Here is a 24,991-nt window from a genome sequence, read left to right as displayed (position 1 = left end):
AGGTTGGATATTAGAAACACTATTTCACTAGGAGGGTGGTGAAGCACTGGAATGCGTTACCTAGGGAAGTGGTGGAATCTCCATCCTAAGAGGTTTTTAAGGTCAGGCTTGACAAAGCCCTGGCTGGGATGATTTAGTTGGAGATTAGTCCTGCTTTGAGGAGGGGGTTGGACTAGATGACCTCCTGAGGTCCCTTCCAACCCTGATATTCTATGACTCTATAATGAGACTGCCCACAATGGCATGTCTACGAGTGGTAGCAGCAATGTCTCCAACAGCCAGTGTTGGGACACGCGATGGGGAGGGCTCTGAGTTACTACAGAGAATTCTTTCCCAGGTGTCTGGCTGGTGAGTCTCGGTGTGTTACATATTGGAGTTAAGGCTGCATTTTAGTCAGGGATATTTTTAGTAAAAATCAGGGGCAGGTCATGGGCAGTAAACAAAAACTCACAACCCGTGACCTGTTCATGACTTTTACTATATACCCCTAAATAAAACCTGGGCCAGGGGGCCGTGGGTGCTGGGCAGGGGTAGCCCGGGACCCCTGCTGGTGCTGGGGGGAAGAAGAGCAGCAGCACATGACCCGGGACCCCCACTGGTGCTGGGGGGGCAGGTGGTGGTGCGCGACCCAGGACTCCTGCTGGCGCTGGGGGAAGAGGGGTCTCAGGGCTGGGGCAGGGTGTTGGGGCGGGGGTGATGCTTACCTGAGGGAGGGAGCTCCCTGGCTCCTAATTATGGCCCTGAAGCTCCTAGGAGGAAGGGAAGCCAGGGGGGCTCCGCATGCTGCTCCTGCCACAAGCGCCGGTTCCGCAGCTCCCATTGGCCAGGAATCGCAGCCAATAGGAGCTCCGAGGGCAGCACTTGTGGGTGTGAGCAGTGCATGGAGCCCCTCCACCTAGGAGCTGCAGGGACATGCCAGTGGGAGCCAGGGGGCTTCCCCCCCACCCCAGGTAAGCGCCGCCCTGCATCCCAACACCCTGCTCCAGCCCTGGCCTAGAGGTTGCCTGGCTCAGGAAGTCCCTTAGCCAGCCACACTGGCTGCAGAAGTCGCAGAGGTCACAGAAAGTCATGAAATCCGTGACTTCCATGCATGGGCGGTGGGTGAAGCAGTGGCTTGCAGAGGCTAGCCCCCAGCCTGGCCCACCCCTTCCGACTGAGGCCCGTCCCTCCCTCCCCCTTTCCCCCTAAGCCCAGACACACCTCCTGCAGCCCCGAGCCCTGGATCACGGGACGGGTGGATGGCCCAGAGCCCCAGAACACTGGGCAGGCATGCACACCCCACAACCCCAAAGCATCAGGCCATCGGCCTACCCCCCACCCCAGCCTCAGAGCACCAGACACCGCGCAGAGCACCAGACATGCAGGTGGCATGTGGTCCCCCTGGTCCCCTCCCAGCCCTGGAGCACTGGGTGGTGCAGCCCCTGTGCCGGGGGCCCTGCCAGCACTGGGCAGCCCCAGCTACTCCAAGTCCCAGCCGCCCTAGCCCCAGCCCCAGCAGGCTTCCCTTCCCAGAAGAGGAGCAGCCTGCCTGGGCTGGGGCCAACTAGCAGCAAGAAGGGACCTCTGGACAGAACGTGGGCAGGATCATTCGGGGATGTTTGGGGAGGCACAGCCTTCCCCTGCCTGTTAGATGCACCACCCATGCTCCCTGACCTCTGTGACAGACACACAGTCTTAATTAGAGTCAAACAATGGGCACAGGTGCAGGCTGACTATGTGCAGTGCCATAGATGGCTGGCCCAGGTGGGTCCCTGTGCCGTCCTGCCTCACATTGCTGTTTTTAGGAGCCAGCTTCATTTCCAGCTCCCGCTAGCTACCACCCAAGTGGTAGGTTTTGCCATGAGCATGAGTGATTCTTCCACGGTGGCCTTTTCAATTAATTGTGTGTATTTTTCTTCCTCAGCTGCTGATCCCGAGCATCCCAAGCACCCAGATCCCTGCAGCGGAGTGCAGTGCCGAAGGGGGTACCAGTGCATCGACAAGAATGGAGAGCCAGATTGCATCCCTGACTTTCGAACCTGCAACTCAGTGTACTGCAAAGAAGGAACTACTTGCAATATTGTACACGGCTGGCCCAGATGCGTCCCCAACCCACCATCCTGCCATCACATCAAATGCAAACAGGGGACTGTGTGCAAACTTCAGAATGGCTGGCCCAGCTGTGTCCCTGTGCCATCCTGCCAGAACACCCATTGCAAGGACGGGACCTTTTGTCAGATGGCAGACAGTGGGCCCAAGTGCATCCCTGTACCATCCTGCCAGAACACCCACTGCAAGGAGGGGACCATGTGCCAGGTCATAGATGGCTGGCCCAAATGCGTCCCTGTGCCATCCTGCCAGAACACCCATTGCAAGGACGGGACCTTTTGCCAAATGGCAGACAGTGGGCCCAAATGCGTCCCTGTGCCATCCTGCCAGAACACCCACTGCAAGGAGGGGACCATGTGCCAGGTCACAGATGGCTGGCCCAAGTGCGTCCCTGTGCCATCCTGCCAGAACACCCACTGCAAAAAAGGAACTGTGTGCAAAGATATAGATGGCTGGCCCAAGTGCGTTCCTGTGCCGTCCTGCCAGAACACCCATTGTAAATCGGGCACTGTGTGCAAAGATATAGACGGCTGGCCCAAGTGCGTCCCTGTGCCATCCTGCCAGAACACCCACTGCAAGGAGGGGACCATGTGCCAGGTCATAGATGGCTGGCCCAAATGCGTCCCTGTGCCATCCTGCCAAAACACCCACTGCAAGGAAGGGACCATGTGCCAGGTCATAGATGGCTGGCCCAAGTGCGTCCCTGTGCCGTCCTGCCAGAACACCCACTGCAAAAAAGGAACTGTGTGCAAAGATATAGATGGTTGGCCCAAGTGCGTCCCAGTGCCGTCCTGCCAGAACACCCATTGTAAAAAGGGCACTGTGTGCAAAGATATAGACGGCTGGCCCAAGTGCGTCCCTGTGCCATCCTGCCAGAACACCCATTGCAAAAAGGGCACTGTGTGCAAAGATATAGACGGCTGGCCCAAGTGCGTCCCTGTGCCATCCTGCCAGAACACCCATTGTAAAAAGGGCACTGTGTGCAAAGATATAGACGGCTGGCCCAAGTGCGTCCCTGTGCCATCCTGCCAGAACACCCATTGCAAAAAGGGCACTGTGTGCAAAGATATAGACGGCTGGCCCAAGTGCGTCCCTGTGCCATCCTGCCAGAACACCCATTGCAAAAAGGGCACTGTGTGCAAAGATATAGACGGCTGGCCCAAGTGCGTCCCTGTTCCGTCCTGCCAGAACACCCATTGTAAAAAGGGCACTGTGTGCAAAGATATAGACGGCTGGCCCAAGTGCGTCCCTGTGCCATCCTGCCAGAACACCCACTGCAAGGAGGGGACCATGTGCCAGGTCATAGATGGCTGGCCCAAATGTGTCCCTGTGCCATCCTGCCAGAACACCCACTGCAAGGAAGGGACCATGTGCCAGGTCATAGATGGCTGGCCCAAGTGCGTCCCTGTGCCGTCCTGCCAGAACACCCACTGCAAAAAAGGAACTGTGTGCAAAGATATAGATGGTTGGCCCAAGTGCGTCCCTGTGCCATCCTGCCAGAACACCCATTGCAAAAAGGGCACTGTGTGCAAAGATATAGACGGCTGGCCCAAGTGCGTCCCTGTGCCATCCTGCCAGAACACCCATTGTAAAAAGGGCACTGTGTGCAAAGATATAGACGGCTGGCCCAAGTGCGTCCCTGTGCCATCCTGCCAGAACACCCATTGCAAAAAGGGCACTGTGTGCAAAGATATAGACGGCTGGCCCAAGTGCGTCCCTGTGCCATCCTGCCAGAACACCCATTGCAAAAAGGGCACTGTGTGCAAAGATATAGACGGCTGGCCCAAGTGCGTCCCTGTTCCGTCCTGCCAGAACACCCATTGTAAAAAGGGCACTGTGTGCAAAGATATAGACGGCTGGCCCAAGTGCGTCCCTGTGCCATCCTGCCAGAACACCCACTGCAAGGAGGGGACCATGTGCCAGGTCATAGATGGCTGGCCCAAATGTGTCCCTGTGCCATCCTGCCAGAACACCCACTGCAAGGAAGGGACCATGTGCCAGGTCATAGATGGCTGGCCCAAGTGCGTCCCTGTGCCGTCCTGCCAGAACACCCACTGCAAAAAAGGAACTGTGTGCAAAGATATAGATGGTTGGCCCAAGTGCGTCCCTGTGCCATCCTGCCAGAACACCCATTGTAAAAAGGGCACTGTGTGCAAAGATATAGATGGCTGGCCCAAGTGCGTCCCTGTGCCGTCCTGCCAGAACATCCATTGTAAAAAGGGCACTGTGTGCAAAGATATAGATGGCTGGCCCAAGTGTGTCCCTGTGCCATCCTGCCAGAACACCCACTGCAAAAAGGGCACTGTATGCCACATGATATATGGCTGGCCCAAGTGTGTCCCTGTGCCATCCTGCCATGACACACTCTGCAAAGAGGGCACTGTGTGCCAGATCATAGATGGCTGGCCCAAGTGTGTCCCTGTGCCATCCTGCCAGAACACTCATTGCAAAAAGGGTACCATATGCCAAATCATAGATGGCTGGCCCAAGTGCATCCCTGTGCCATCCTGTCAGAACATGCATTGCAAAGAGGGGACTGTGTGCCAGGTCGTAGATGGCTGGCCCAAGTGCGTCACTGTGCCATCCTGTCAGAACACGCATTGCAAAAAGGGCACTGTGTGCAAAGATATAGATGGCTGGCCCAAGTGTGTCCCTGTGCCATCCTGCCAGAACACTCATTGCAAAAAGGGTACCATATGCCAAATCATAGATGGCTGGCCCAAGTGCATCCCTGTGCCATCCTGTCAGAACATGCATTGCAAAGAGGGGACTGTGTGCCAGATCGTAGATGGCTGGCCTAAGTGTGTCCCTGTGCCATCCTGCCAGAACACCCAATGCAAAAAGGGCACTGTGTGCCAGATCATAGATGGCTGGCCTAAGTGTGCCCCTGTGCCATCCTGCCAGAACACCCACTGCAAAAAGGGCACTGTGTGCCAGATCGTAGATGGTTGGCCTAAGTGCATTCCTTTGCCGTCCTGCCATAACACCCATTGCAAAAAGGGGACTTTTTGCAGCATAGTAGATGGCTGGCCTAAGTGTGTCCCTGTGCCATCCTGCCAGAACACCCAATGCAAAAAGGGCACTGTGTGCCAGATCATAGATGGCTGGCCCAAGTGTGTTTCTGTGCCATCCTGCCAGAACACCCACTGCAAAAAGGGCACTGTGTGCCAGATCATAGATGGCTGGCCTAAGTGTGTCCCTGTGCCATCCTGCCAGAACACCCATTGCAAAAAGGGAACTTTTTGCAGCATAGTAGATGGCTCACCTAGGTGTGTCCCTGTGCCATCCTGCCAGAACACCCAATGCAAAAAGGGCACTGTGTGCCAGATCATAGATGGCTGGCCCAAGTGTGTCTCTGTGCCATCCTGCCAGAACACCCAATGCAAAAAGAGCACTGTGTGCCAGATCATAGATGGCTGGCCTAAGTGCGTCCCTTTGCCATCCTGCCAGAACACCCACTGCAAAAAGGGCACTGTGTGCCAGATCATAGATGGCTGGCCTAAGTGCGTCCCTTTGCCGTCCTGCCAGAACACCCATTGCAGAAAGGGGACTTTTTGCAGCATAGTAGATGGCTCACCTAGGTGTGTCCCTGTGCCATCCTGCCAGAACACCCAATGCAAAAAGGGCACTGTGTGCCAGATCATAGATGGCTGGCCTAAGTGTGTCCCTGTGCCATCCTGCCAGAACACCCACTGCAAAAAGGGCACTGTGTGCCAGATCGTAGATGGTTGGCCTAAGTGCATTCCTTTGCCGTCCTGCCATAACACCCATTGCAAAAAGGGGACTTTTTGCAGCATAGTAGATGGCTGGCCCAGGTGTGTCCCTGTGCCGTCTTGCCAGAACATCCAATGCAAAAAGGGGACCAGGTGCCAGATCATAGATGGCTGGCCCAAGTGTATCCCTGTGCCATCCTGCCAAAACACCCACTGCAAAAAGGGGACTTTTTGCAGCGTAGTAGATGGCTCACCTAGGTGTGTCCCTGTGCCGTCCTGCCAAAACACCCACTGCAAAAAGGGCACTGTGTGCAAAGATACAGATGGCTGGCCCAGGTGTGTCCCTGTGCCATCCTGCCAGAACACACAGTGCAAAAAGGGTACTTTTTGCAGCAAAGTAGATGGTTTGCCTAGGTGTGTCCCTGTGCCATCCTGCCAGAACACACAGTGCAAAAAGGGGACTGTGTGCAAGGTTGAAGATGGTTGGCCAAAATGTGTCTCTGTGCCATCCTGCCAGAATACCCATTGCAAAGAGGGGACCCTCTGCCAGGAGGAAGATGGCTGGCCCAAGTGTGTCCCTGTGCCATCCTGCCTGAACACCCGCTGCAAAGAGGGGACTGTGTGCAAGATTGATGATGGTTGGCCCAAGTGTGTTCACATCCCACCATCCTGCAAAGAAATCCAATGCAAAGATGGAACAACGTGCAAGATGGTAAACGGCTGGCCCAACTGCCTCCCTGTGCCATCCTGTCAGAACACCCTTTGTAAAGAGGGCATGGTGTGCGAGATGCTTCAGGGGTGGCCCATGTGTGTCTCCTCTCCACCTTCATCATGTGCTGCCTTTTTGTGCCAAGAAGGGACCATGTGCGAGATGGGGAAGGATGGCCCCAGGTGTGTTCCCGTGCCACCATCCTGCCTGAATTTCCAGTGCCCACCAGGGACTGTGTGCGAGATCATTCACAGCTGGCCAAATTGTGTCCCAGTGCCATCCTGCCACCACTTCAAGTGCAAAGAGGGCACTGTGTGCAAACTGGTGAATGGCCAGCCAGAGTGTGTGCACACCCCACCGGCCTGCGATGGAGTACATTGCAAGGAAGGGACTGTGTGTAAGGCCATAGATGGCTGGCCCAAGTGTATGCGATTTTTCAGAGCTGCCCCACTGTCTCCTCCATCTTGTGCTGAAACTGCCTGCAAACTGGGCACCGTGTGCCAGATGGTGAACGGCTGGCCCAAATGCGTGCCAAAGAAGCCCTCCTGTGACGGCATCCATTGCAAACCAGGTACCATGTGCCGGATGCTGGACGGCTGGCCCAAGTGCGTGCTAAAGAAACCCTCCTGTGACAGCATCCTTTGTAAACCAGATACTTTGTGTCAGATGGTGGACGGTTGGCCCCAGTGCGTGCCAAAGAAACCCTCCTGTGATGGCATCCATTGCAAACCGGGTACCATGTGCCGGATGGTGGGAGGCTGGCCCAAGTGCGTGCCAAAGAAACCCTCCTGTGACAGTGTGCATTGCAAACTGGGCACCGTGTGTCAGATGGTGGACGGCTGGCCTCTGTGTGTGCCAAAGAAGCTCTCCTGCGACAGCATCCATTGCAAACCAGGTACTGTGTGCCATATTGTGAATGGCTGGCCCCAATGTGTGGCAAAGAAACCCTCCTGTGAAACCATCCTCTGCAAACAGGATACCTTGTGTCAGATGGTGGATGGTTGGCCCCAGTGTGTGCCAAGGAAACCCTCCTGTGCCAGCATCCATTGCAAACCAGGTACTGTGTGCCAGATGGTGGATGGATGGCCCAAGTGCATGCCAAAGAAACCCTCTTGTAATGGTGTGCATTGCAAACCAGGCACCTTGTGCCAGGTAGTGAACGGCTGGCCCAAGTGCGTGCCAACCCACAAGTCCTGCGACACTGTCCAGTGCAGCAAAGGGATGGTGTGCGAGGTGGCAGGTGGTTGGCCCCAGTGCGTCCCAGCATCACGCTCCCAGCCCATCTGCTGGGCCTCAGGCCACCCCCACTACCACACCTTCGATGGGCACAGCTATGACTTCCATGGCACCTGCAGCTACACCGTGGTCAAGATCTGCAGCCATAAACCCAAGCTCCCTGCCTTCCACATCATCACCAAGAGCCAGAAGCGCGGCAACACACAGGTCTCCTTCGTCAGCCAGGTCACCATCAAGGTCTACCACTACAACATCACCATGGTCAAGTACGAGTACGGGCTCGCCAGGGTAAGGACTCAGCACAACCCACAGCCATGCCATTGGAGTCAATGGAGCCAAGTCCCCTCTCACTCACCTGGTGTAAATCCGGAGTGACTCCACTGGGGCTAATGGAGTTACACCTTTGTGTGTGAGAGGAGAAGCAGGTTCCATTGACTATAACAGAGTGGATCAGATGCATCCAGGGGCCACCCTTTTTTGCCGGGCACTGCCCAGACAGAGCGAAACCCAATTCCTGCCCCAGTTGAGATTGGAGCCCTGTTGTGTCAGGCACTGCCCAGACAGAGCAAGACACAGTCCCTGACCCACCTGAGATCAGGGCCCTGTTGTGCCAGGCACTGCCCAGACACACAACGAGAGACACTGCCTGTCCCCAAGACCTCACAATTTAACTCCAGTAGCTGAACAGGAGTGGGAGGACGTTGCAGCGCTAGCCTACAAGGTAGGAGACCTTAGTTTACAATTCCCTCCTGTGCCACAGATTCTCTGTTTGATCCCTGTATTCTGTGGATAATGGCCCTGCTCTCCCTCCCAGGGGTTGTGAAGTTAAATCCGTTAATACTTGTGAAGGGCCTAGATGCTCCAGTGGAGGAGGTCCCAGCACTGGGAGATTATGGCTGTGTTCTGCCAGGTAGGCTGCCTGGTTCCCAAGGGAAATTGGCATCCAGATCCCTTGCAAAGGGTGGTGGGGAAAAAATCCCACCCTAGTACAAGGAGTCTGGGACAGAGAAAGGAATCAACACTGCTGAGGCCTAGCCCAGCCCCCAAGCCAATGCTGAGAGAGAGCCCTAGTGGCACAGGTGGGACTTGAACTCAGGTCTCCAGAGACCCCAGCCAAGGCCTTAGCCACAAGGCTGCTCTTCCCCTCAGCCTGGTGTTCAGCATTTAGCCTGATGGAGGCTGTTCCCTTAACCCTCCCCAGGTGAACGGCCAGCGGACCCGCCTGCCCGTCTCCCTGTACGACGGGAAGCTCTGGCTCCACCAACGGGGAGGCCAGCTGGTCGTGGAGGCCGAGTTCGGCCTGAAGGTCTACTACGACTGGAACTACTACCTGGTGGTCAAGGTCACCAAGGCCTTCCTGGGCAGGCTGTGTGGCCTGTGCGGCAACTACAACGGAGACCCCAGTGATGACTTCCTCACCCCCTCGCGGCATCTGGCCACCAGTGCCATAGAGTTTGGCAAGAGCTGGAAGGTGGAGGACGGTGACAGACAGTGCAGGCATGGCTGCAAGGGGAAGTGCGGGGGCTGCTCACCCGAGTTGGTGAGGCGCTACCACGGAGAGGCCTACTGTGGTCTGATCACCAAGACAGCCCAAAATGGCCCCTTCCGACATTGCCATGTCCTGATCAACCCCAAGGCCTTCCTAGATGACTGCGTTGCCGACCTCTGCACTTATGATGGCTACAAGCAGATCCTGTGCCGGGCGCTCAAGACTTATGCGGATGCCTGCCAGCGGGAGGGCACAGTGGTGAAAGACTGGAGGAAGCAGGCCGGCTGTCGTGAGTAATGAGAGGAGATGGGGCCATGGGCAGCCATATCATTGAGTGCTGGGAGTGTGGGGAAGGGCTAGGACATGGGTGTTGTGTCCAGTGGGTACAGTTTGCTGGGTTGCAACCAGCATGGGGCTCTGGGTCCCAATATGATGGAATGTGGTGTAAATGTCTGGATGGAAGGATACCTATAGGTCCTGAAGAAGAGTGGATAGACAGAGTAGATTCATATATGGACAGACACATCTGTTAGATGGATGGGTGAATACCATGGATGGATGGAGAGGTGAACAGATAGATAGAGACAAATGGAAGATAGATGGATAGACTGAGGGATGGATGATAGATACCACAAATGGATGGAGAGATAGAGACAGATGGAAGATGGATGAATAGATATTGCAGAATAGAATAGAATATCAGGGTTGGAAGGGACCTCAGGAGGTCATCTAGTCCAACCCCCTGCTCAAAGCAGGACCAATCCCCAATTTTTGCCCCAGTTCCCTAAATGGGCCCCTCAAGGATTGAACTCACAACCCTAGGTTTAGCAGGCCAATGCTCAAACCATTGAGCTATCCCTCCCCCCAAAAATATAAAAGAAAGCAGGGCCAATCCCCAATTTTTGCCCCGATCCCTAAATGGCCCCCTCAAGGATTGAACTCACAACCCTGGGTTTAGCAGACCAATGCTCAAACCACTGAGCTATCCCTCCCCCTAAAGGCAGTTAGATGTATGCTGTAGATGGAGATGGACTGTAATTGGATGGATGGATAAATATTCTGTCTGCAGTGTGCATGTGTATAATAACTACCACCTCCCGCAGGATGTGTTGCACCTGGTCTCTGTGTGTGTGTGTGTGTGTGTGTGTGTGTGTGACCGCACCCACTGCTGGATGGAATCAGACTTGAACAGCTGTGTGTCATACCCCCCATACTGCTGTCAAAAGAGAGCGGTTCCCCTTTAGCTCAGGAGGCCCAGGCCTGTGTTTGCACAGCAGGAGGATCTGAGTGCCTCTGATGTGTGATAGAGACCCCGGGGCACCCTTATAATGTAGCAGAGATTCTGGTGGCCATGGCTTTGTTAGGAAACAGTAAACACTGATGCTGATGTCCTGTCCCTTTGACAGCTCTGCCCTGCCCAGAGAACAGCCAGTACCAGCTCTGTGGCTCTGCCTGCCCTTCCACATGCAATGACTTTGCAACCCTGAACAAGTGCCGCTTGCCCTGCATGGAGACCTGCCAGTGCAAGAAGGGCTACATGCTGGACGGGGGTCAGTGCATCCCCAAGGGGCGCTGCGGCTGCATCCACAAGGGGCGTCTCTACGCACCTGGAGAGCATTTCTGGGGGGACAAGAAGTGCCGGCAGAAGTGCCAGTGCAACCTGCACAGCAGGAAGGTCACCTGCCAGATCTCCCGGTGCCAGCCGGGCGAGGAGTGCCGGGTGGCCAACGGTGTCCGGAGCTGCTATCCCACCCTCTACGGAACCTGCTCCGCCCTGGGGGAGTCGCACTACATCACCTTCGACGGGCTTCGCTACGACTTCCGCGGCACTTGTGTCTACCTCCTGGCTGGCTTGTGCCACAAGAACTCCAGCCTGGTGAAGTTCCAGGTCCTGGTGCAGTACCAGAGGAAGGGCAGCAAGAGTGGCTCTGGCACCAAGGTGGTAGAGATCCAGGTCTACGGAGTGAAGCTTGTCATTATCCACGGAAAGATCCGGGTAAGTGTGCAGTCACTTCATGCAGCTGCACAGATGCAGGTGCCTTCCTTTGACATCAAGGAGTACTATCCAGTAAAGAGTGAGTAAATTCAGAATAAAGAATGAGTAAAGAGAAACTACTGAGTAAGGAATGAGTAAGAAGTTATTAGCAAGTAGCTAATAAGTATTGAATAAGTAGTGGGTAAGGAATATGTAACGAGTAGCTACTAAATAAGGAAGAAGCGTTGAGTAAGGAGTGAGAAAGTGAATAAATACTGACTAAGGATCAAGAAATGAATTTACTACTGAGCAACTCGTAGGGAATGAGTAAGTCATGAATAATGAATGAGTAAATAACAAGTAAATACTGAGAAAGAATGAGTAAGTACTGAATAAGGAGAAAGGAAGTAGTAACTACAGAGTAAGAGGTGAGTAAGTACAGAGTAAGGCATAAACATTAATGAAGGCATAACTTCTTAGTAAGTAGTGAATACCGAGTAAGGAATTCATAAGGCACAAATATTAAGGAGCAAGGAATTTATAACTTCTTAGTAGGTAATGAATAACTACTGAGTAAGGAGTGAGTAATCAACAGACAGCTCCATAATGTAATTTTCTAACACCGCATTGTTCAACGGAATTATTTTAATAGTGTTGATTTTGAAACAAACTTGTGTTGTTAACATAAGGAAGTGTTGTTTACTACTTCTCATAACACAAGAACTACGGGTCGCCAAATGAAATTAATAGGCAGCAGGTTTAAACCAAACAAAAGGAAGTATTTTTTCACAAAACGCACAGTCAACCTGTGGAACTCCTTGCCAGAGGATGTTGTGAAGGCCAAGACCATAACAGGGTTCAAAAAAGAAATAGATAAATTAATGGAGGATAGGTCCATCAATGGCTATTAGCCAGGATGGGCAGGAATGATGTCCCTAGCCTCTGTTTGCCAGAAGCCGGGAATAAGTGACAGGGGATGGATCACTTGATAACTACCTGTTCTGTTCATTCCCTCTGGGTGGCATTGGCCACTGTCAGAAAACACAATACTGGGCTAGATGGACCTTTGGTCTGACCCAGTAGGGCCGTTCTTATGTTCTTATGTCCCTGTTTGAACATGAATTGTTAGTTTTGTGAGCATTCATGGCCCGCCATACAATTTCCATACCCAGATGTGGCCCTCAGGCCAAAAAATTTGCCCACCCCTTAGTTACTAAGGGGTAAGGAATAAGTAAGTAGTGAGTAGGGAATGAGTAACTCCTGAGTAAGGAATGAATCATGAGTAAGTCATGAGTAATTAATAAATACTACTGACTAAATACTAAGGACTCAGGATTAGGCTCTGTGGTCAAAGATGTACAAGATGTTCCAGGCTCGGTCCTGTCCCCAATGAGTGGGATCTGTATTCACCTAGACACCGATGGGTGTTTTCTCCTGGGCTAAAGACGTTTCCATGGCCAAAGGTCAGTTTTAATCTTGCAGTATTCTCTCTCCCCTTGTATCCCACTGCTGCCCTCCACAGCTGAACGGCCTGCAGATCAACCTCCCCTACAATATCGACTATGACAAGATCTCGGCCTACCACCGGGGCTGGGACATAGTAGTGAAGACAGCCTTTGGCCTAACAGTGACCTTTGACGGCCAGAACCACATCCGGGTGAAGGTGCCAGCCACCTATGGCCGCTCAGTGTGTGGCCTGTGTGGCAATTTTGATGGGGAAGATGACAACGACATGACCATGAGCAACCTGCTGCCAGCGCCCACCCCATCAGACTTTGGGAGGAGCTGGAAGGCCCGGGACATCCCAGGCTGCATGGAGATGGAGAAGGAAGACTGCATGGACATAGCGAGAGTGGAGAAGCAGCATAGGAAGGACAAGAAGGAGTGCGGGCTCCTCCTGGACAGGGACGGCCCATTCAAGAAGTGCCACAACAAGGTGAACCCAGAGGGGTACTTCAAAGACTGCATCTTTGACCGCTGCTCCCACAAGGACAACCAGACTGTGGTCTGCCACATCCTCGCCTGCTATGGCGCAGCCTGCCAAGCAGCTGGTGCCAAGGTCTATGAGTGGAGGACCAACAAATTCTGCCGTGAGTGTGCTCACTGCATGGTGTGTCATCTCTTCCCGCCCCGCACCCCCAGGGCTCATGCTTTTAGATCCAAGGGACTCAGATTTGATTCCCACTGGGCACTCTGTATAAATACATTCCCACAGACAAGCCAGCTGGTGACACTTCCACTGTCCCAGCCGTCCAGGGATGGGGTGGGATCCAAGGGGCAGGTCCTCTCTCCAGTCTCTGGTTGGGTGGGAGAGGGGCAGGGGCACACGGGAGGAGGGGTTGGGTTGTTGGGGGATGGAGAAGAGGGGAAGGGGGTTTGAGAGCATAGAGGGGATGGGGAGAGGATCACGGAAATAGGGGTCAGGGTCAGCACTAGGAAGCTGGGACATCCACATCCCTCTGATGTTTCCCCATAGGGCCACCCTGCCCCCAGAACAGCCACTACGAGATGTGCTCCAGCAGCTGTCCGGCCACCTGCCGCAGCCTCTACACCCCGTCCCGCTGTCCCAGCAAGTGCCGGGAGGGCTGCGTGTGCGACGAAGGCTTTGTGCTGAGCAGTGATCAGTGCGTCCCCCTCTCCCAGTGCGGCTGTGTCCACCGGGGCTTCTACTACAAGCCGGGCGAGACCTTCTACCCCAATGGCTTCTGCAAGCAGAGGTGTTCATGCCAGGCAGGGGGGATCGTGGAGTGCCACCACTTCTCCTGCGGCCACAACGAGGAGTGCCGGGTAGTGGACGGCATCCAGAAGTGCCACCCAGTGGTGCCCAGGACTGGCACGTGCCATGCCGCTGGTGACCCCCACTACCTGACCTTCGACGGCTTCCCCTTTGATTTTCAAGGCAACTGCACCTATGTACTTGCCAAGAGCTGTGTCCGAAAGGGCTACCTGCCCTCCTTTGCCATCCACGTGAAGAATGAACGGCTGGGCAGAAGCAAGGCTGCTGTCACCAACACTGTGTCCATCATCGTCTACAGACGCACTTTCACCCTGGTGCGGAACAGGAACGGTGTTGTCCTGGTAAGAGCGCACACAGGGCTTTTGGGAAGCCTCTGTCTCTGATTGGCTGCCGAAGGTGGCAGGGCATGGGGGAAAGGCGGGATGGGGAAGAGGGGTGGAAGGATGCAGGAGGGTGGTAGGTGGAAGGATAAGGGGATGCTGAGAGAAGGGTGGAGAGATAGATACTAGACTGGTGAATAGGTGAATTAATAGGTGGATAAAGAGTTGCATAGATGGATATTAGTGGTTGAATGTATATAGCTCATTAGGTGGGTGGATACTGGTGGATGGATGGATGGATGGATGGATGGATGGATGGATGGATGGAAGGGAGTGTGTGTGGATGGATGGATGGATAAAGTGAGTGGGTGAATTGGTGGCAAGATGGATAAGGAGGATGGGTGGGTGGTTGGATCAGAGGGATGGATGGATAAGGTGAGTGGGTGGACACACAAGGGGGATGGTTGGATGGATGGATGGATGGATGGATGGATGGATGGATGGATGGATGGATGGATGGATGGATGGATGGATGGACAAGGGGAATGAGATGGAGAAGATAGATGGCTGAACAGACAAGGGGGATGGATGGATGGAAAAGGTGAATGGAATGGGATGGAGAAGGTAGATGGCTGGACACACAAGGGGGGTGGATGGATGGATAAGGTGTGCGGATGGATGCATGGATAGATGGACAAGGTGGATGGATGGATGGATGGATGGATGGATGGATGGATGGATGGATGGATGGATGGATGGATGGATGGATGGATGGGTAAGGTGGGAGGATGGAAGCATATGTAAGAGGGCCTATTATAGGCAGTAGCTACCTTACACAGTAAATGCCACAGTTCCTATTAAACCCACTCTCTCCCCTCCCCTGCCCCAGGTGGATGGCATCTCCTACTACCTTCCCTTCCAGCTGGAGAATGGCTTGGTGCGTGTCTACTACCATGGTGCCAATGTGGTGTTGCACACCAAATTTGGCCTGCACCTCTCCTTTGACCTGAACTACTATTTGGCCATCACTGTGCCTAAGAGCTACCATAGCCAGACCTGCGGCCTGTGCGGCAACTACAATGGCAAACCACATGATGATCTCCTGCGGCCTAATGGCCACCTAGCCCGAGACCTGCGGGACTTGGGTGTCTCCTGGAGGGTGAGAGTCCCCGGGGCAGTATGTGACCATGGCTGTGCCAGCCTGGTCTGCCCCGCCTGCCAGGAGTCCCGGAAGGCAAGCTACGTCCACAACAACTACTGCGGCATCATCCGGGCGCCCTACGGGCCCTTCAGCACCTGCTACTCTACCCTCAACCCCACCGTCTTCTTCAACAACTGTGTGCACGACTTGTGTAAGGCCGGGGGAAACCGGAGGCTGATGTGCAGGTCCATCCACAGTTACGTCACTGCCTGCCAGGCTGCTGGTGTCAAGATCAAGCCCTGGAGGACCAAGAAGTTCTGCCGTAAGTGTTGCCCATGGCTGAAACCAATCCATCCCTCCTCGATATCCCTCTGCTTGTGTCACAGACTCACAGGTCGTGCACACTCTTGGCCCCATACGGTCCCTGGGGGGAACCCCCTTCAGTGTGACAGCCCTTCTCGGGGGTCCACTCTCGGGGGTTAAGCCCCTCTGCCTCCTGGAACCACACCTCTCTGAGCCTTTAGCACACCTGTCTCTCATCGTGGGCCCTCTCAGGGAGTCCACTCACTCACCCAGAGCCCCCCGCTTTACAGCTGGGCATCCAATATCACCGGCCTCAACAGCTCCTCCCCGGTCCTTTGTCTTCCGTACCAAGTCTGATACTGGGTTGGATGGGCCCATTGATCTGATCTGAGGTTTGTCCAAGTCTGGGTTTACCAGCATCAGTCCCTGGGTTAGAGCCTCCTCCCTGGCACTGCTCGTTCCAGACCCCCTTGTCTGGCTTGTCCAACTTACCAATCTTCATAATGGGAGCTAAGGTGGGGTACAAACCTTCAGTGGTACCCGGCCATCCCATTAGAGGCCTGGGCTTGCGTCTTGGTTTGAGGAATGGGCCAATCTCTGGTTACCTTCACCTTGGCTGGCTCTGGCTTTAGGCAGCCGCTTCCCACCGTGTGGTCCAGGTACGACACCTCTGCCATCCTCATCTTACCCTTTCCAGCCTCTATTATCCATCCTGCAACCTGGAGGCATCCCAGCCCCCTCTTCACTGGGACACACGGTTCTCTCAGGTCGGGCTGAAGACACGGATATCGTGAACGTATGCCAGACACAGTCCTCCACCCCCCTCAGTAACTGATCCCCTGGCACTGGGGGCTGGCAGGCGCTCCCTTGAGAGCAAAAGGTAGGACCAGGAACTCAGAGCCCTATAGGGGTGATGGGAGCAGATTTCAACCTGGCAACTGGGTCCAAAGGCACCTGCCAGTAGCCTCTGGTGAGATTCACAGTAGTGAGGTAATGCTCCCCACCCTCATGTCTAGGATTTTGTTAGTCCTGGGCTTGGGGCAGGCATCAAACATGGTGACTGTACTGAGCTTCCAATAGTGCACATCGGATCTAATCGACTCATCTTACTTGGGGTCCAGCCCCACGGGTGAGTCCCAGGGGCTGGAGGGTGGCTAGATCACCCTAACGCCAGCATGTCACTACCCTCTCTTTCCGGATCCCAGGCTGTTTTCCCGGCGACTGTGAATGGGGAACACCTCCCCTCCCCGCAGAGACAGCTAGATTAGTGAGCCCAGGCCAGCTGGCGTCCGGCTGCGGGTACGAACGCAGCCCCTCTGATCTCAGCTGGCAGGGAGATGTTAGCTGGTCAGAGTGGGAAGTTATTCCAGCAGGAGGTCAGCTCTGGGTCAGGAGATATATTCCCTTTCCCCTTCTTCCCCTGCCCACACACAAGGCCACACTAACAGTCTCCCTGTCAAAGTACAGCTTCATTACGTCGACATGGTACAACTGCCCAATTGGGCATCTCCAGCACATGCATCTCCTCCTTCAGCTGGTTGCTGATTTCACAGGGCTCTCCCCAGGCGCTCTCCACACTGAGCTGAGACCCCTCTTCTGGTCCCCGATCAGGCACATTGTCATACCAGCCCTTTTGCAGTTCCTGGACCCCGGCTAGGTTCTTCCTGGCCAAACCCATGAGCTCAGTGAGCTTTCCCCAGAACGATAGTTCAGAATCCATCACCGAGTTCCCCTTTCTTTCTCATCAAGTCCAGGGGTCCCCTCCTTCTCCTTCCACACACCAACTCACAAGGGTGGACCTCTGTGAATTTCTGGGGCAGTAAACATTCTGCAGCAGCTCTCGCCGGGTGCGCTGAACCCCCTGATGTTTAGAAGACAGGACATCCCCCCAGTGGTACTTCTGGGGGACCACCTGACACCCCAAGTTCAGTTTTCCCTCAGGGAGCCCTTTCCTGGTACCGGGTCCCTTCTCTCACCTGGATCCTTCCCCAGGATCTCGCAAAACTGGGGCCCACAAGGCCCCTGCTTCTTCCAGAAGGGATCCTTCTGCGGCTAGGTCTAGAATTCAGCGGCTGGGTTTGGGGCCCAGCCCTCATTGCTGTGCCTTAGTTTTCCCATGTTAGGACAAGGCCTAGGTCTCAGCCCTGTTAAGTCCTGTCCCTGGCAACTCACTTCCCCGCACTGGAGGTTCCACGCCCCCCTACAGGGTGGATTGTCGGTGCTAGGCCAAGTGGCTCTCCCTGACCTCAGCCACAGGCAAGGACCAGGACACCGTCTGGCCAGTTCTTCAGTCCATCCCCCATCTGCACCTCTGCAGGTAGCTGATCATGCACCCCAACCTCTTTGGAGCCCCCATTCAGATGTGTCCTTACTACAGGATCTTAACTCGGGGTCCGACCACCCCCAGCACCCGTGTCCCAGTGAGGGTAGGGAGCAAGCCCACTGCTTTGGTTGCCGCATCAGAGCCAGTGTGAGCCACCTCTCCCCTGTGCAGGGCTGTTGTCCCACTCAGCTCCAGGGCCTGGCTACAGACAGGCAGGAAACCAGAGCTTCTCAGTTCTTCCCTTGTGCTACTTGCCAGGGGGAAAAGTACCCCCCTCCCTGCCAGCCAGGCCATTTATGGGCCATTCACGTGCTCACTGGCTCCTGCCCTCTGCACCGTCCGATCTCTGGGTTCAGCTCTTTGGCCGTTACAGTCACTTCCCAAGAGTACATCAAAGCTGATGTGCTGAAGGACCCCAACTAACAGCCCTGCACCCCAATCCTTCCTGTGTCTACACAGGAACCCTGGGTGAATGGCTGCCATCTGGGAGCCTTCCCCCAAGTTGTACAGCCCCATAGCAGCTGGTGCAGTTGCATCACACCCACAAGAGTCTCATCCCAGAATCGCTTCACTCCGTGAATGTCTCCCCACTGCCCCCCACTTGCCACTCCCACTGGGGATCAGGGGCCTGAGCCCGGGGGTCACAAGCAGACATATCTGCTGGGCTTGGAGGGGAAGCCCATCTGCCTTCCCCCTTCCCCTGGCCAGCTCTGCCCCAGGAGCCAGCTGGGTGACAGGTTCCCAGGTCACTCTCTCAGCCTCTGTTACAGGCTGTCTCCCCTTCGCCCGTTAACCCTTTGAGGGTTCTCTTGGGCGAAAATATCCTGTGTCTTTGGGCGTGACACCACCTTGGGTCCTTTTTAGCCACATTAATTACATTTCAGGTCCCTCAAGTCCCACGAGGGGCGTCGGCCCATCCTGGCCTTCATGGGCACCCCTGAGTTGGGCTTCCTGGAGTCTCACCTTTGAAAGGTCTCTGGGTGACTCCCCTTCTGAGTCCCCGATGTGGGTCTCCTGCCTGCCCCCAGTCTGCTGTCCACAACTCATCCTCCAGTGCCCCCGCACAGTGCAGATCTTTAGGCTTCCAGTTCACTAACCACACCTTAAGGTCTGGAGGGCAGATGTCATACAGCTGCTCCAACCCCACCAGGTTATACATGTCCTTGACAGTAGTGTCCCCTGTGCCCTTTCCCCACTTGCAGAGAGATGTTCCCCCAGTAGGTTGGTGACCCCCTTGTAGGTGATGCCTTATGTCTTGCATACACCCCAGAATTGTTTCCTGTACGCCTCGGGGGTCAGTTCAAACTTCAGCACCAAAGCCTGTTTGAACAGGTCATAGTCCCCCATCTCAATACCATCCATTTGGCTGACGGCATCTATGGCCTTGGGATCCAGCAGGGGGGTCAGACAGCGGAGCCTGTCTGCGGGGTCAGTCTGGTTCAGATCACAAGCCTTCTCAAAGGATGTGAGGTAGACATCAAAATCCCCCCCTTAAACTGGGGTAGCAGTTTGATGTCTAGATTCCCTGCAGAACTGGCGTCTCGGGGCCCTTCCCCACTTACCCCCCGGCAGGCCCTCTTGGCCCGCCGCTCCTCCAACTCCAGCTCATGTTGTCTCTGCTCCGAGCGGCCAGCTAGCCTCCGCTCCTCCAGCTCCTTCACTTCCAACTCCAGTTCCCATCTCTTCACACGCACTGGGAGGAACCCAGGTGGGAAGCCCCGATCCTGGCTGGGGAATTGGGTCCAGTGGACCCCCTGCCACTACCCCAACTACGCCCTGCTACTCCCAGGCTCTCCGGGCATCCCGGAAGCCCTGCTGGGATCTGGAACTTGGCCCTTGGACTGGTCAATCTCTACTAGCCAGGCAACCAGCTGCTCCTGGGTGAGCCTCCCAATGCTCAACACTCTTTCCCTGCCCTGATGTCCCAGGTCCCTCTTACAGAGCTGGTTATAGGCCATTTCCGCGCTGGTTCCTTTAATCCCCTCGTTTTATCACAGGCAGCCACTCACTGCAAAGCGCCTACACTCAGAGCTAACTGTCCACAGGGTGCATCCACAAACCATCCTCTGCCCACTCTTGGCCCCGTATGGTCCCTGGGGCGAACCCCCTTCAGTGCGACAGCCCTTCTCGGGAGTTATCTCTTGGGGGTTAAGTCCCTCTGCCTCCTGGAACTGCACCTCTCTGAGCCTTAGTACACCTGTCTCTTGCCGTGGGCCCCCTCAGCTAGTCCACTCACTCTGGACCCCTGGGGCCTCCACTCCCAGAGGGAATAATGTCCCCTGTTCTCTAGACCAGAGCAACTCTCAGCCAGCGTAAAACAGGAGGGTTTATTGAGTGTCTGAACCCAGCACAGGAAACTCTCAGGGCCTCAGGCCTGGCCTCCCTCAGCACAGCACATCTATGTCTCTCCTGCATCCAGATGGGCTCTGCCTGCTCTCTCTCTCCAGTCCAGAGACCATGCGCTTTCCAGCTGGGCAACGGATATCACCCGGCTCCAACAGCTCCTCCCCTGTCCTTTGTCTTCCATCCCAAGTAAACAGGTCGCTGGGGCCCTTTCTCTTCCGTCCTTTGTTCCCCTCCGGCTGGAACTGCCTGGTCAGGTCACCGGGGCCCTCTCTCCTCAGCCCTTTGTCCTCCCGCTGGCCAGAACCAGCTAACAGCCAGGCTTAGTCTCCAGGTCACCAGTTGTTAGGGTTCCCCATCTCCAGGCCGTTGTCTGGGAATCCCAGCTGCTAGGCGAGGTCACACCTGGTCCTCTGCAACAACAAACCCTCTCCCACCACCTTGTTAAACATGCAGCACACAGGGAAACTGAGGCGCGCACATGCTATTTATGTAAAACACTACAAAAATCCCCAACTTCATCACAGCTTGTCTCTGCATCCCTCCATCCACTTCTTTCTTGGTCCATCCATTCACAGCATCCACCTCTCTTCAGAATCTATTTCTCTCTCTTTCCACTCCACAGCATTCATCTATTAACAATATCTATATCTCTACCCAACTGTCCATCCATCCTTCTTCAGTATCCTTCCCTCTACATTCATCCATCCATCAGTTTGAAATCTCTCTCAGTCCCTCCATCCCTGGTCAGGATCTATCTCTCCACAGATCCGTCCATCCACAGTATTTATCCACCCATCAGTTCACAGTATCTATTCCACCATCCATGATATCTCTCTCCTCTCCTTTCATGCATTTGCAGTATACATCCAGCTAGCCACCCACAATAGCTTTCTTTCCATCTATCCACCAATTCATCCATCTATCCCTTTATTTGCAATATCTCTGTCCATCCAACCATCCATCCACAGTATCTGTCCATCCATTCATCCCTCCACCTATCCATCTGCAGTCTCTGTCCATCCGTCCATCTATCCACAGTATCTGTTCATCCGTCCATCCATCCATCAGCAGTATCTGCATCCACACATCCATCCATCCACAGTATCTCCATCTAAACATCAGCAGTATCTCTGTCTATCCATCCACCTATCCCTTCCTCCATCCATCTTAGTATTTGTCCATCTATCCATCAATCTACAGTATCTGTCATTCCTTCATCAGCAGTATCTCTGTTTAGCCATCCATCCCTCCATCCAGCAGCAATATTTGTGTCCATCCATCCATCAGCAGTATCTCTATCCATCCATTCATTCCTTCCTCCATCCATCAGCAGTATCTCTATCCATCCATTCATCCCTTCCTCCATTCATTCATCTGCAGTATCTCCACTGCTCCTTTCCTCCATCCATCCATCCTCAGTATCTCCATCCATCCCTGCCTCCATCCTTCCATCCATCAGCAGTATCTGTCCATCCATCCACCCATTCATCCAAGAGTAGCTGAAAGAGGACACTTATAAAACCCCTTCTTCCCCCTCCTGCTGCTCCATTTCCTCCCCACCCGTCCTCTATGTACTAACCCTCTCCATTCCCCTCTCTTCCCCTCTAGCCATGACCTGCCCAGCCAACAGCCATTACAAACTCTGTGCCAATCCCTGCTCCAGCGGCTGCAAAGGGGTGGCCAACATCACCAAGTGCCCCAAGATCTGTGCTGAAGGGTGCCAGTGCAACAAAGGCTATTTCTGGGCTGGCAGCGAGTGCGTCTCCATTCGGCACTGCCACTGCTTCCACAAGGGCAGGTACTACAAGGTGAGCCCTCGCCCGATAGGGCCAGCCCAGTGCGGTCGGCATCTGGAGGCAGAGAAGGACCCAAATGAGAATCCACAGCTGCCCCACACAGAGCTGGGGAACCAGGGGTTCAGCACAGGACTGATGTGTGAGGGGGGAACAGAGAGAGATAGGGGGCTGTGGGGAGACGGATAGATGGATGGAGGGGTGTGAATGGGGATGGATAGCTCAAAATACCCTAACATTGGAATCATCCAGTCTGAAGCTGCTACTATGAAATCAGAAAGGATGTAACATTCCTTTCTGGATATTCCCAGAGCTGTGGTTAGAACCCAGGAGTCCTGACTCCCAGTCTCCCTGGTCTAACCCACTGGACCCCACTCCCCTCCCAGAACCCAGGGCTCCTGGCTCCCAGCCCCTTCTCCCCCACTCTAAGCACCAGCCCCCACCCTGCTCCCAGATCTGGAGATAGAACCCTGGAGTCTGCTCTCTCGCCAACCATGTGCCTGTCTCTCCTGGCAGCCAGGTGCGCGGGTGCTCACGCCAAGGTGCCGGCAGCGGTGCAGGTGCATCCCGAGAGCGGGGGTGGTGTGCCAGTCATTCCAGTGCCCGGCAGGGGAGCTCTGTGAGCTGAGCCAAGGCCGATGGGGCTGCATGAGACGGGACGGGAACTGCACCATCACCCGAGGAGACGTCTTCACCTCCTACGATGGGGTCTCAGGGAAGGTGCCCCTGGACGGCACCTATGAGATCTCCTCGCTCATCGACACTAGGGCCGCCAGCTGGTTCCGAGTGGTGGTAGAGTTCCAGACCTGCAAAAAGTGCCGTGCACCCAGAGTCACGGCCATCACCATCTACTTTCACAAGCTCACCATCCTGGTCAACCGCAACGGCAGAGTCTTGGTAAGGGGCAAAGGTGGGGAGGTGCCACTGGGAGGCCTGTCGGTCTGTCTTCCTATTGCCCCTACAGTGTCTGTCCATCCGTCTGCCCATCCATGTCACGTACATTGTCCATCCATCAATCCATCAATAGAATCTGTCCGTCCATCTAACCCTCCATCTATTGTATCTCCCATCCATCCATGCCACCTACCATGTCCACCCACCCTTCCATCCATCCATAGCACCTAGCATCCATCCATCCATAACATTTATAGCATCTGTCTATCCATCTAACCATCCGTCTGTCTATTGTACCTGGAGTATCCATCCACCCATCCATCCCTTGCACTTACAGTGTCCATCCATCCATCCATGCCATCTGCAATGTCTGTCCATCCCTCCATCCCTGGCACTTACAGTGTCTGTCTCTGTACCCACCCAACACAGACCCTCTCTCCTCAGTCTGAAGTGTTTCTCTATCCCCTCTCTTTGTCTCTCTGGTGTCTCTGGCTGTGACCTCTCCATTTGTACATTCCAGGTGAATGGACGCCCAGTGCGACTCCCGGCCAGGCCCTCCAGAGTCGTGTCAGTGAGCCGGGCAGGAAACGTGGTGACCGTGGCCCAGGGCTCAGCACTGCAGGTTCTCTTCAGCACCAGTGGGGACGTGACTGTGAGAATTGATGGGAAGCTAGCCAGGAAGGTGCAAGCCGCCTGTGGGAACTACAACGGGAACAGTGCCGATGACCTGCGCCTGCCTGATGGGACGGTCCTGGACAACATCGGCGAGGTCCTCAGCTACTGGAGATTCTCCGAAAACCCCCAGGAAGGTACGTGGAGCAGAGCAGAACCAAGAGCCTGTGTCCGAGGGAGCTATGGGGCCAGTGTCCGAGATTGGTATCCCCTGCCCCAGACCAGATCAATGGGCCCATCTAACCTGGTATCCCGCCTCCACCCTGCCATCCAGGAGCCCATCTACCCTGGTATTGTTCCCCCAGCCCCCATCACCACCCCAAATCAAATCAATGGGCCCATCCAACCCAGTATTCCCACACTACGGCCCCATTTCAGACCCATGGGCCCATCTAGCCCTGTATTTTTGGAATAACAGAATTTTGACTCTCAAATGAAGAGGAAGTTAAGTGATTGCTTTTTTTTTGAACCCTCCCTCCTTTTTTTTTTGTTGTTGTTGTTTTAGAATATGACTGAAATACGAATTTCTGAAGCCCTCTAAGGATTCGGGTCACCCTCTGGAAATCCACCAGGCTCTGAGACACAACGGATCCCAGCTTAGCACAAGCACTAAATTCCCTTCCCTAGATCCCTGTGCAGAGCATCTGACTTTGTGGATTGCTTGCAATGCAGAGATGCTGTTTAAACGCTATGGCAGTGGATGTCCTCAGCTGCTGTCAATCAGCGTAGATCCAGCAATGGATTTCCACCAGCGGAAGATCTTAGTCTAGATTGCAAATTAATGCCTGATTTCAAAACTCTCCGTGTTTTTTACTTAATATTTCCAAGCCCTTTTTGTCTCAAAGTGTTATGCTAATTATTTATGTTGAGGTCACTTTACCTGCCACTGAGATGCAGCCACCTCTGGGGAGGCAGCTGGCGAACAGCCACACAGTGACGCTTCACAGGGATGATTCGCCCAGCACTGAGATGAAGCCACTTCTGGGGCGGGGCAGCTGGGGAACAGCCGCACAGGGATGGCTCACCCAGCTCTGAGATGCAGCCTCCTCTGGGGTGGGGTGCAACAGGTATTTAACACACAGATGCACAGCAACACTTTGGGACAGGAAGTGAAGGAGAATCCTGAATTCAACTGAAAGCTCTCTAAGAATCTATGAATCAATAAACGCTTCTGGCAAAGGCTTTGGATTTGCTTCTGTGCCGTTATTTTTCTCCCACCTACATCTTAGTTAGTTAGCCATTTCTCTTTGCA

The 24,991-nt window shown here is 54.6% G+C and overlaps 1 protein-coding gene across 1 annotated transcript; it reads left to right on the top strand.

Moving 5' to 3' along the window:
* The first annotated feature begins 1,845 nt into the window (after positions 1 to 1,845).
* On the top strand, positions 1,846 to 24,255 carry LOC140902924 (uncharacterized). The gene is made up of 15 exons (XM_078850392.1): positions 1,846 to 4,675; positions 4,715 to 5,840; positions 6,039 to 6,074; positions 6,216 to 6,422; positions 6,951 to 7,081; positions 7,163 to 8,034; positions 8,948 to 9,524; positions 10,642 to 11,231; positions 12,733 to 13,300; positions 13,687 to 14,288; positions 15,157 to 15,730; positions 21,989 to 22,188; positions 22,690 to 23,070; positions 23,588 to 23,876; positions 24,245 to 24,255. Exons 1-15 carry the CDS (start codon positions 1,846 to 1,848, stop codon positions 24,253 to 24,255), a joined length of 8,994 nt encoding a protein of 2,997 aa, XP_078706518.1.
* The last annotated feature ends 736 nt before the right edge of the window (positions 24,256 to 24,991 follow it).

The sequence above is a fragment of the Lepidochelys kempii genome, chromosome 24 (genome assembly GCF_965140285.1).
Source record: "Lepidochelys kempii isolate rLepKem1 chromosome 24, rLepKem1.hap1, whole genome shotgun sequence".
Taxonomy (NCBI): Eukaryota; Metazoa; Chordata; order Testudines; family Cheloniidae; genus Lepidochelys; species Lepidochelys kempii.
The sequence above is the reverse complement of the archived record's forward strand: the minus strand, read 5'-3'. Positions and strand labels throughout refer to the sequence as shown.

Excerpts from the sequence above, each read along its gene's own strand:
- LOC140902924 (XM_078850392.1), top strand. The coding sequence starts at position 1,846 with ATGAGTGATTCTTCCACGGTGGCCTTTTCAATTAATTGTGTGTATTTT. Across the intron at positions 5,841-6,038 it reads CCTAAGTGCATTCCTTTGCC|CGTAGTAGATGGCTCACCTA; the intron begins GTCCTGCCATAA and ends GACTTTTTGCAG. Across the intron at positions 13,301-13,686 it reads GAGGACCAACAAATTCTGCC|GGCCACCCTGCCCCCAGAAC; the intron begins GTGAGTGTGCTC and ends GTTTCCCCATAG.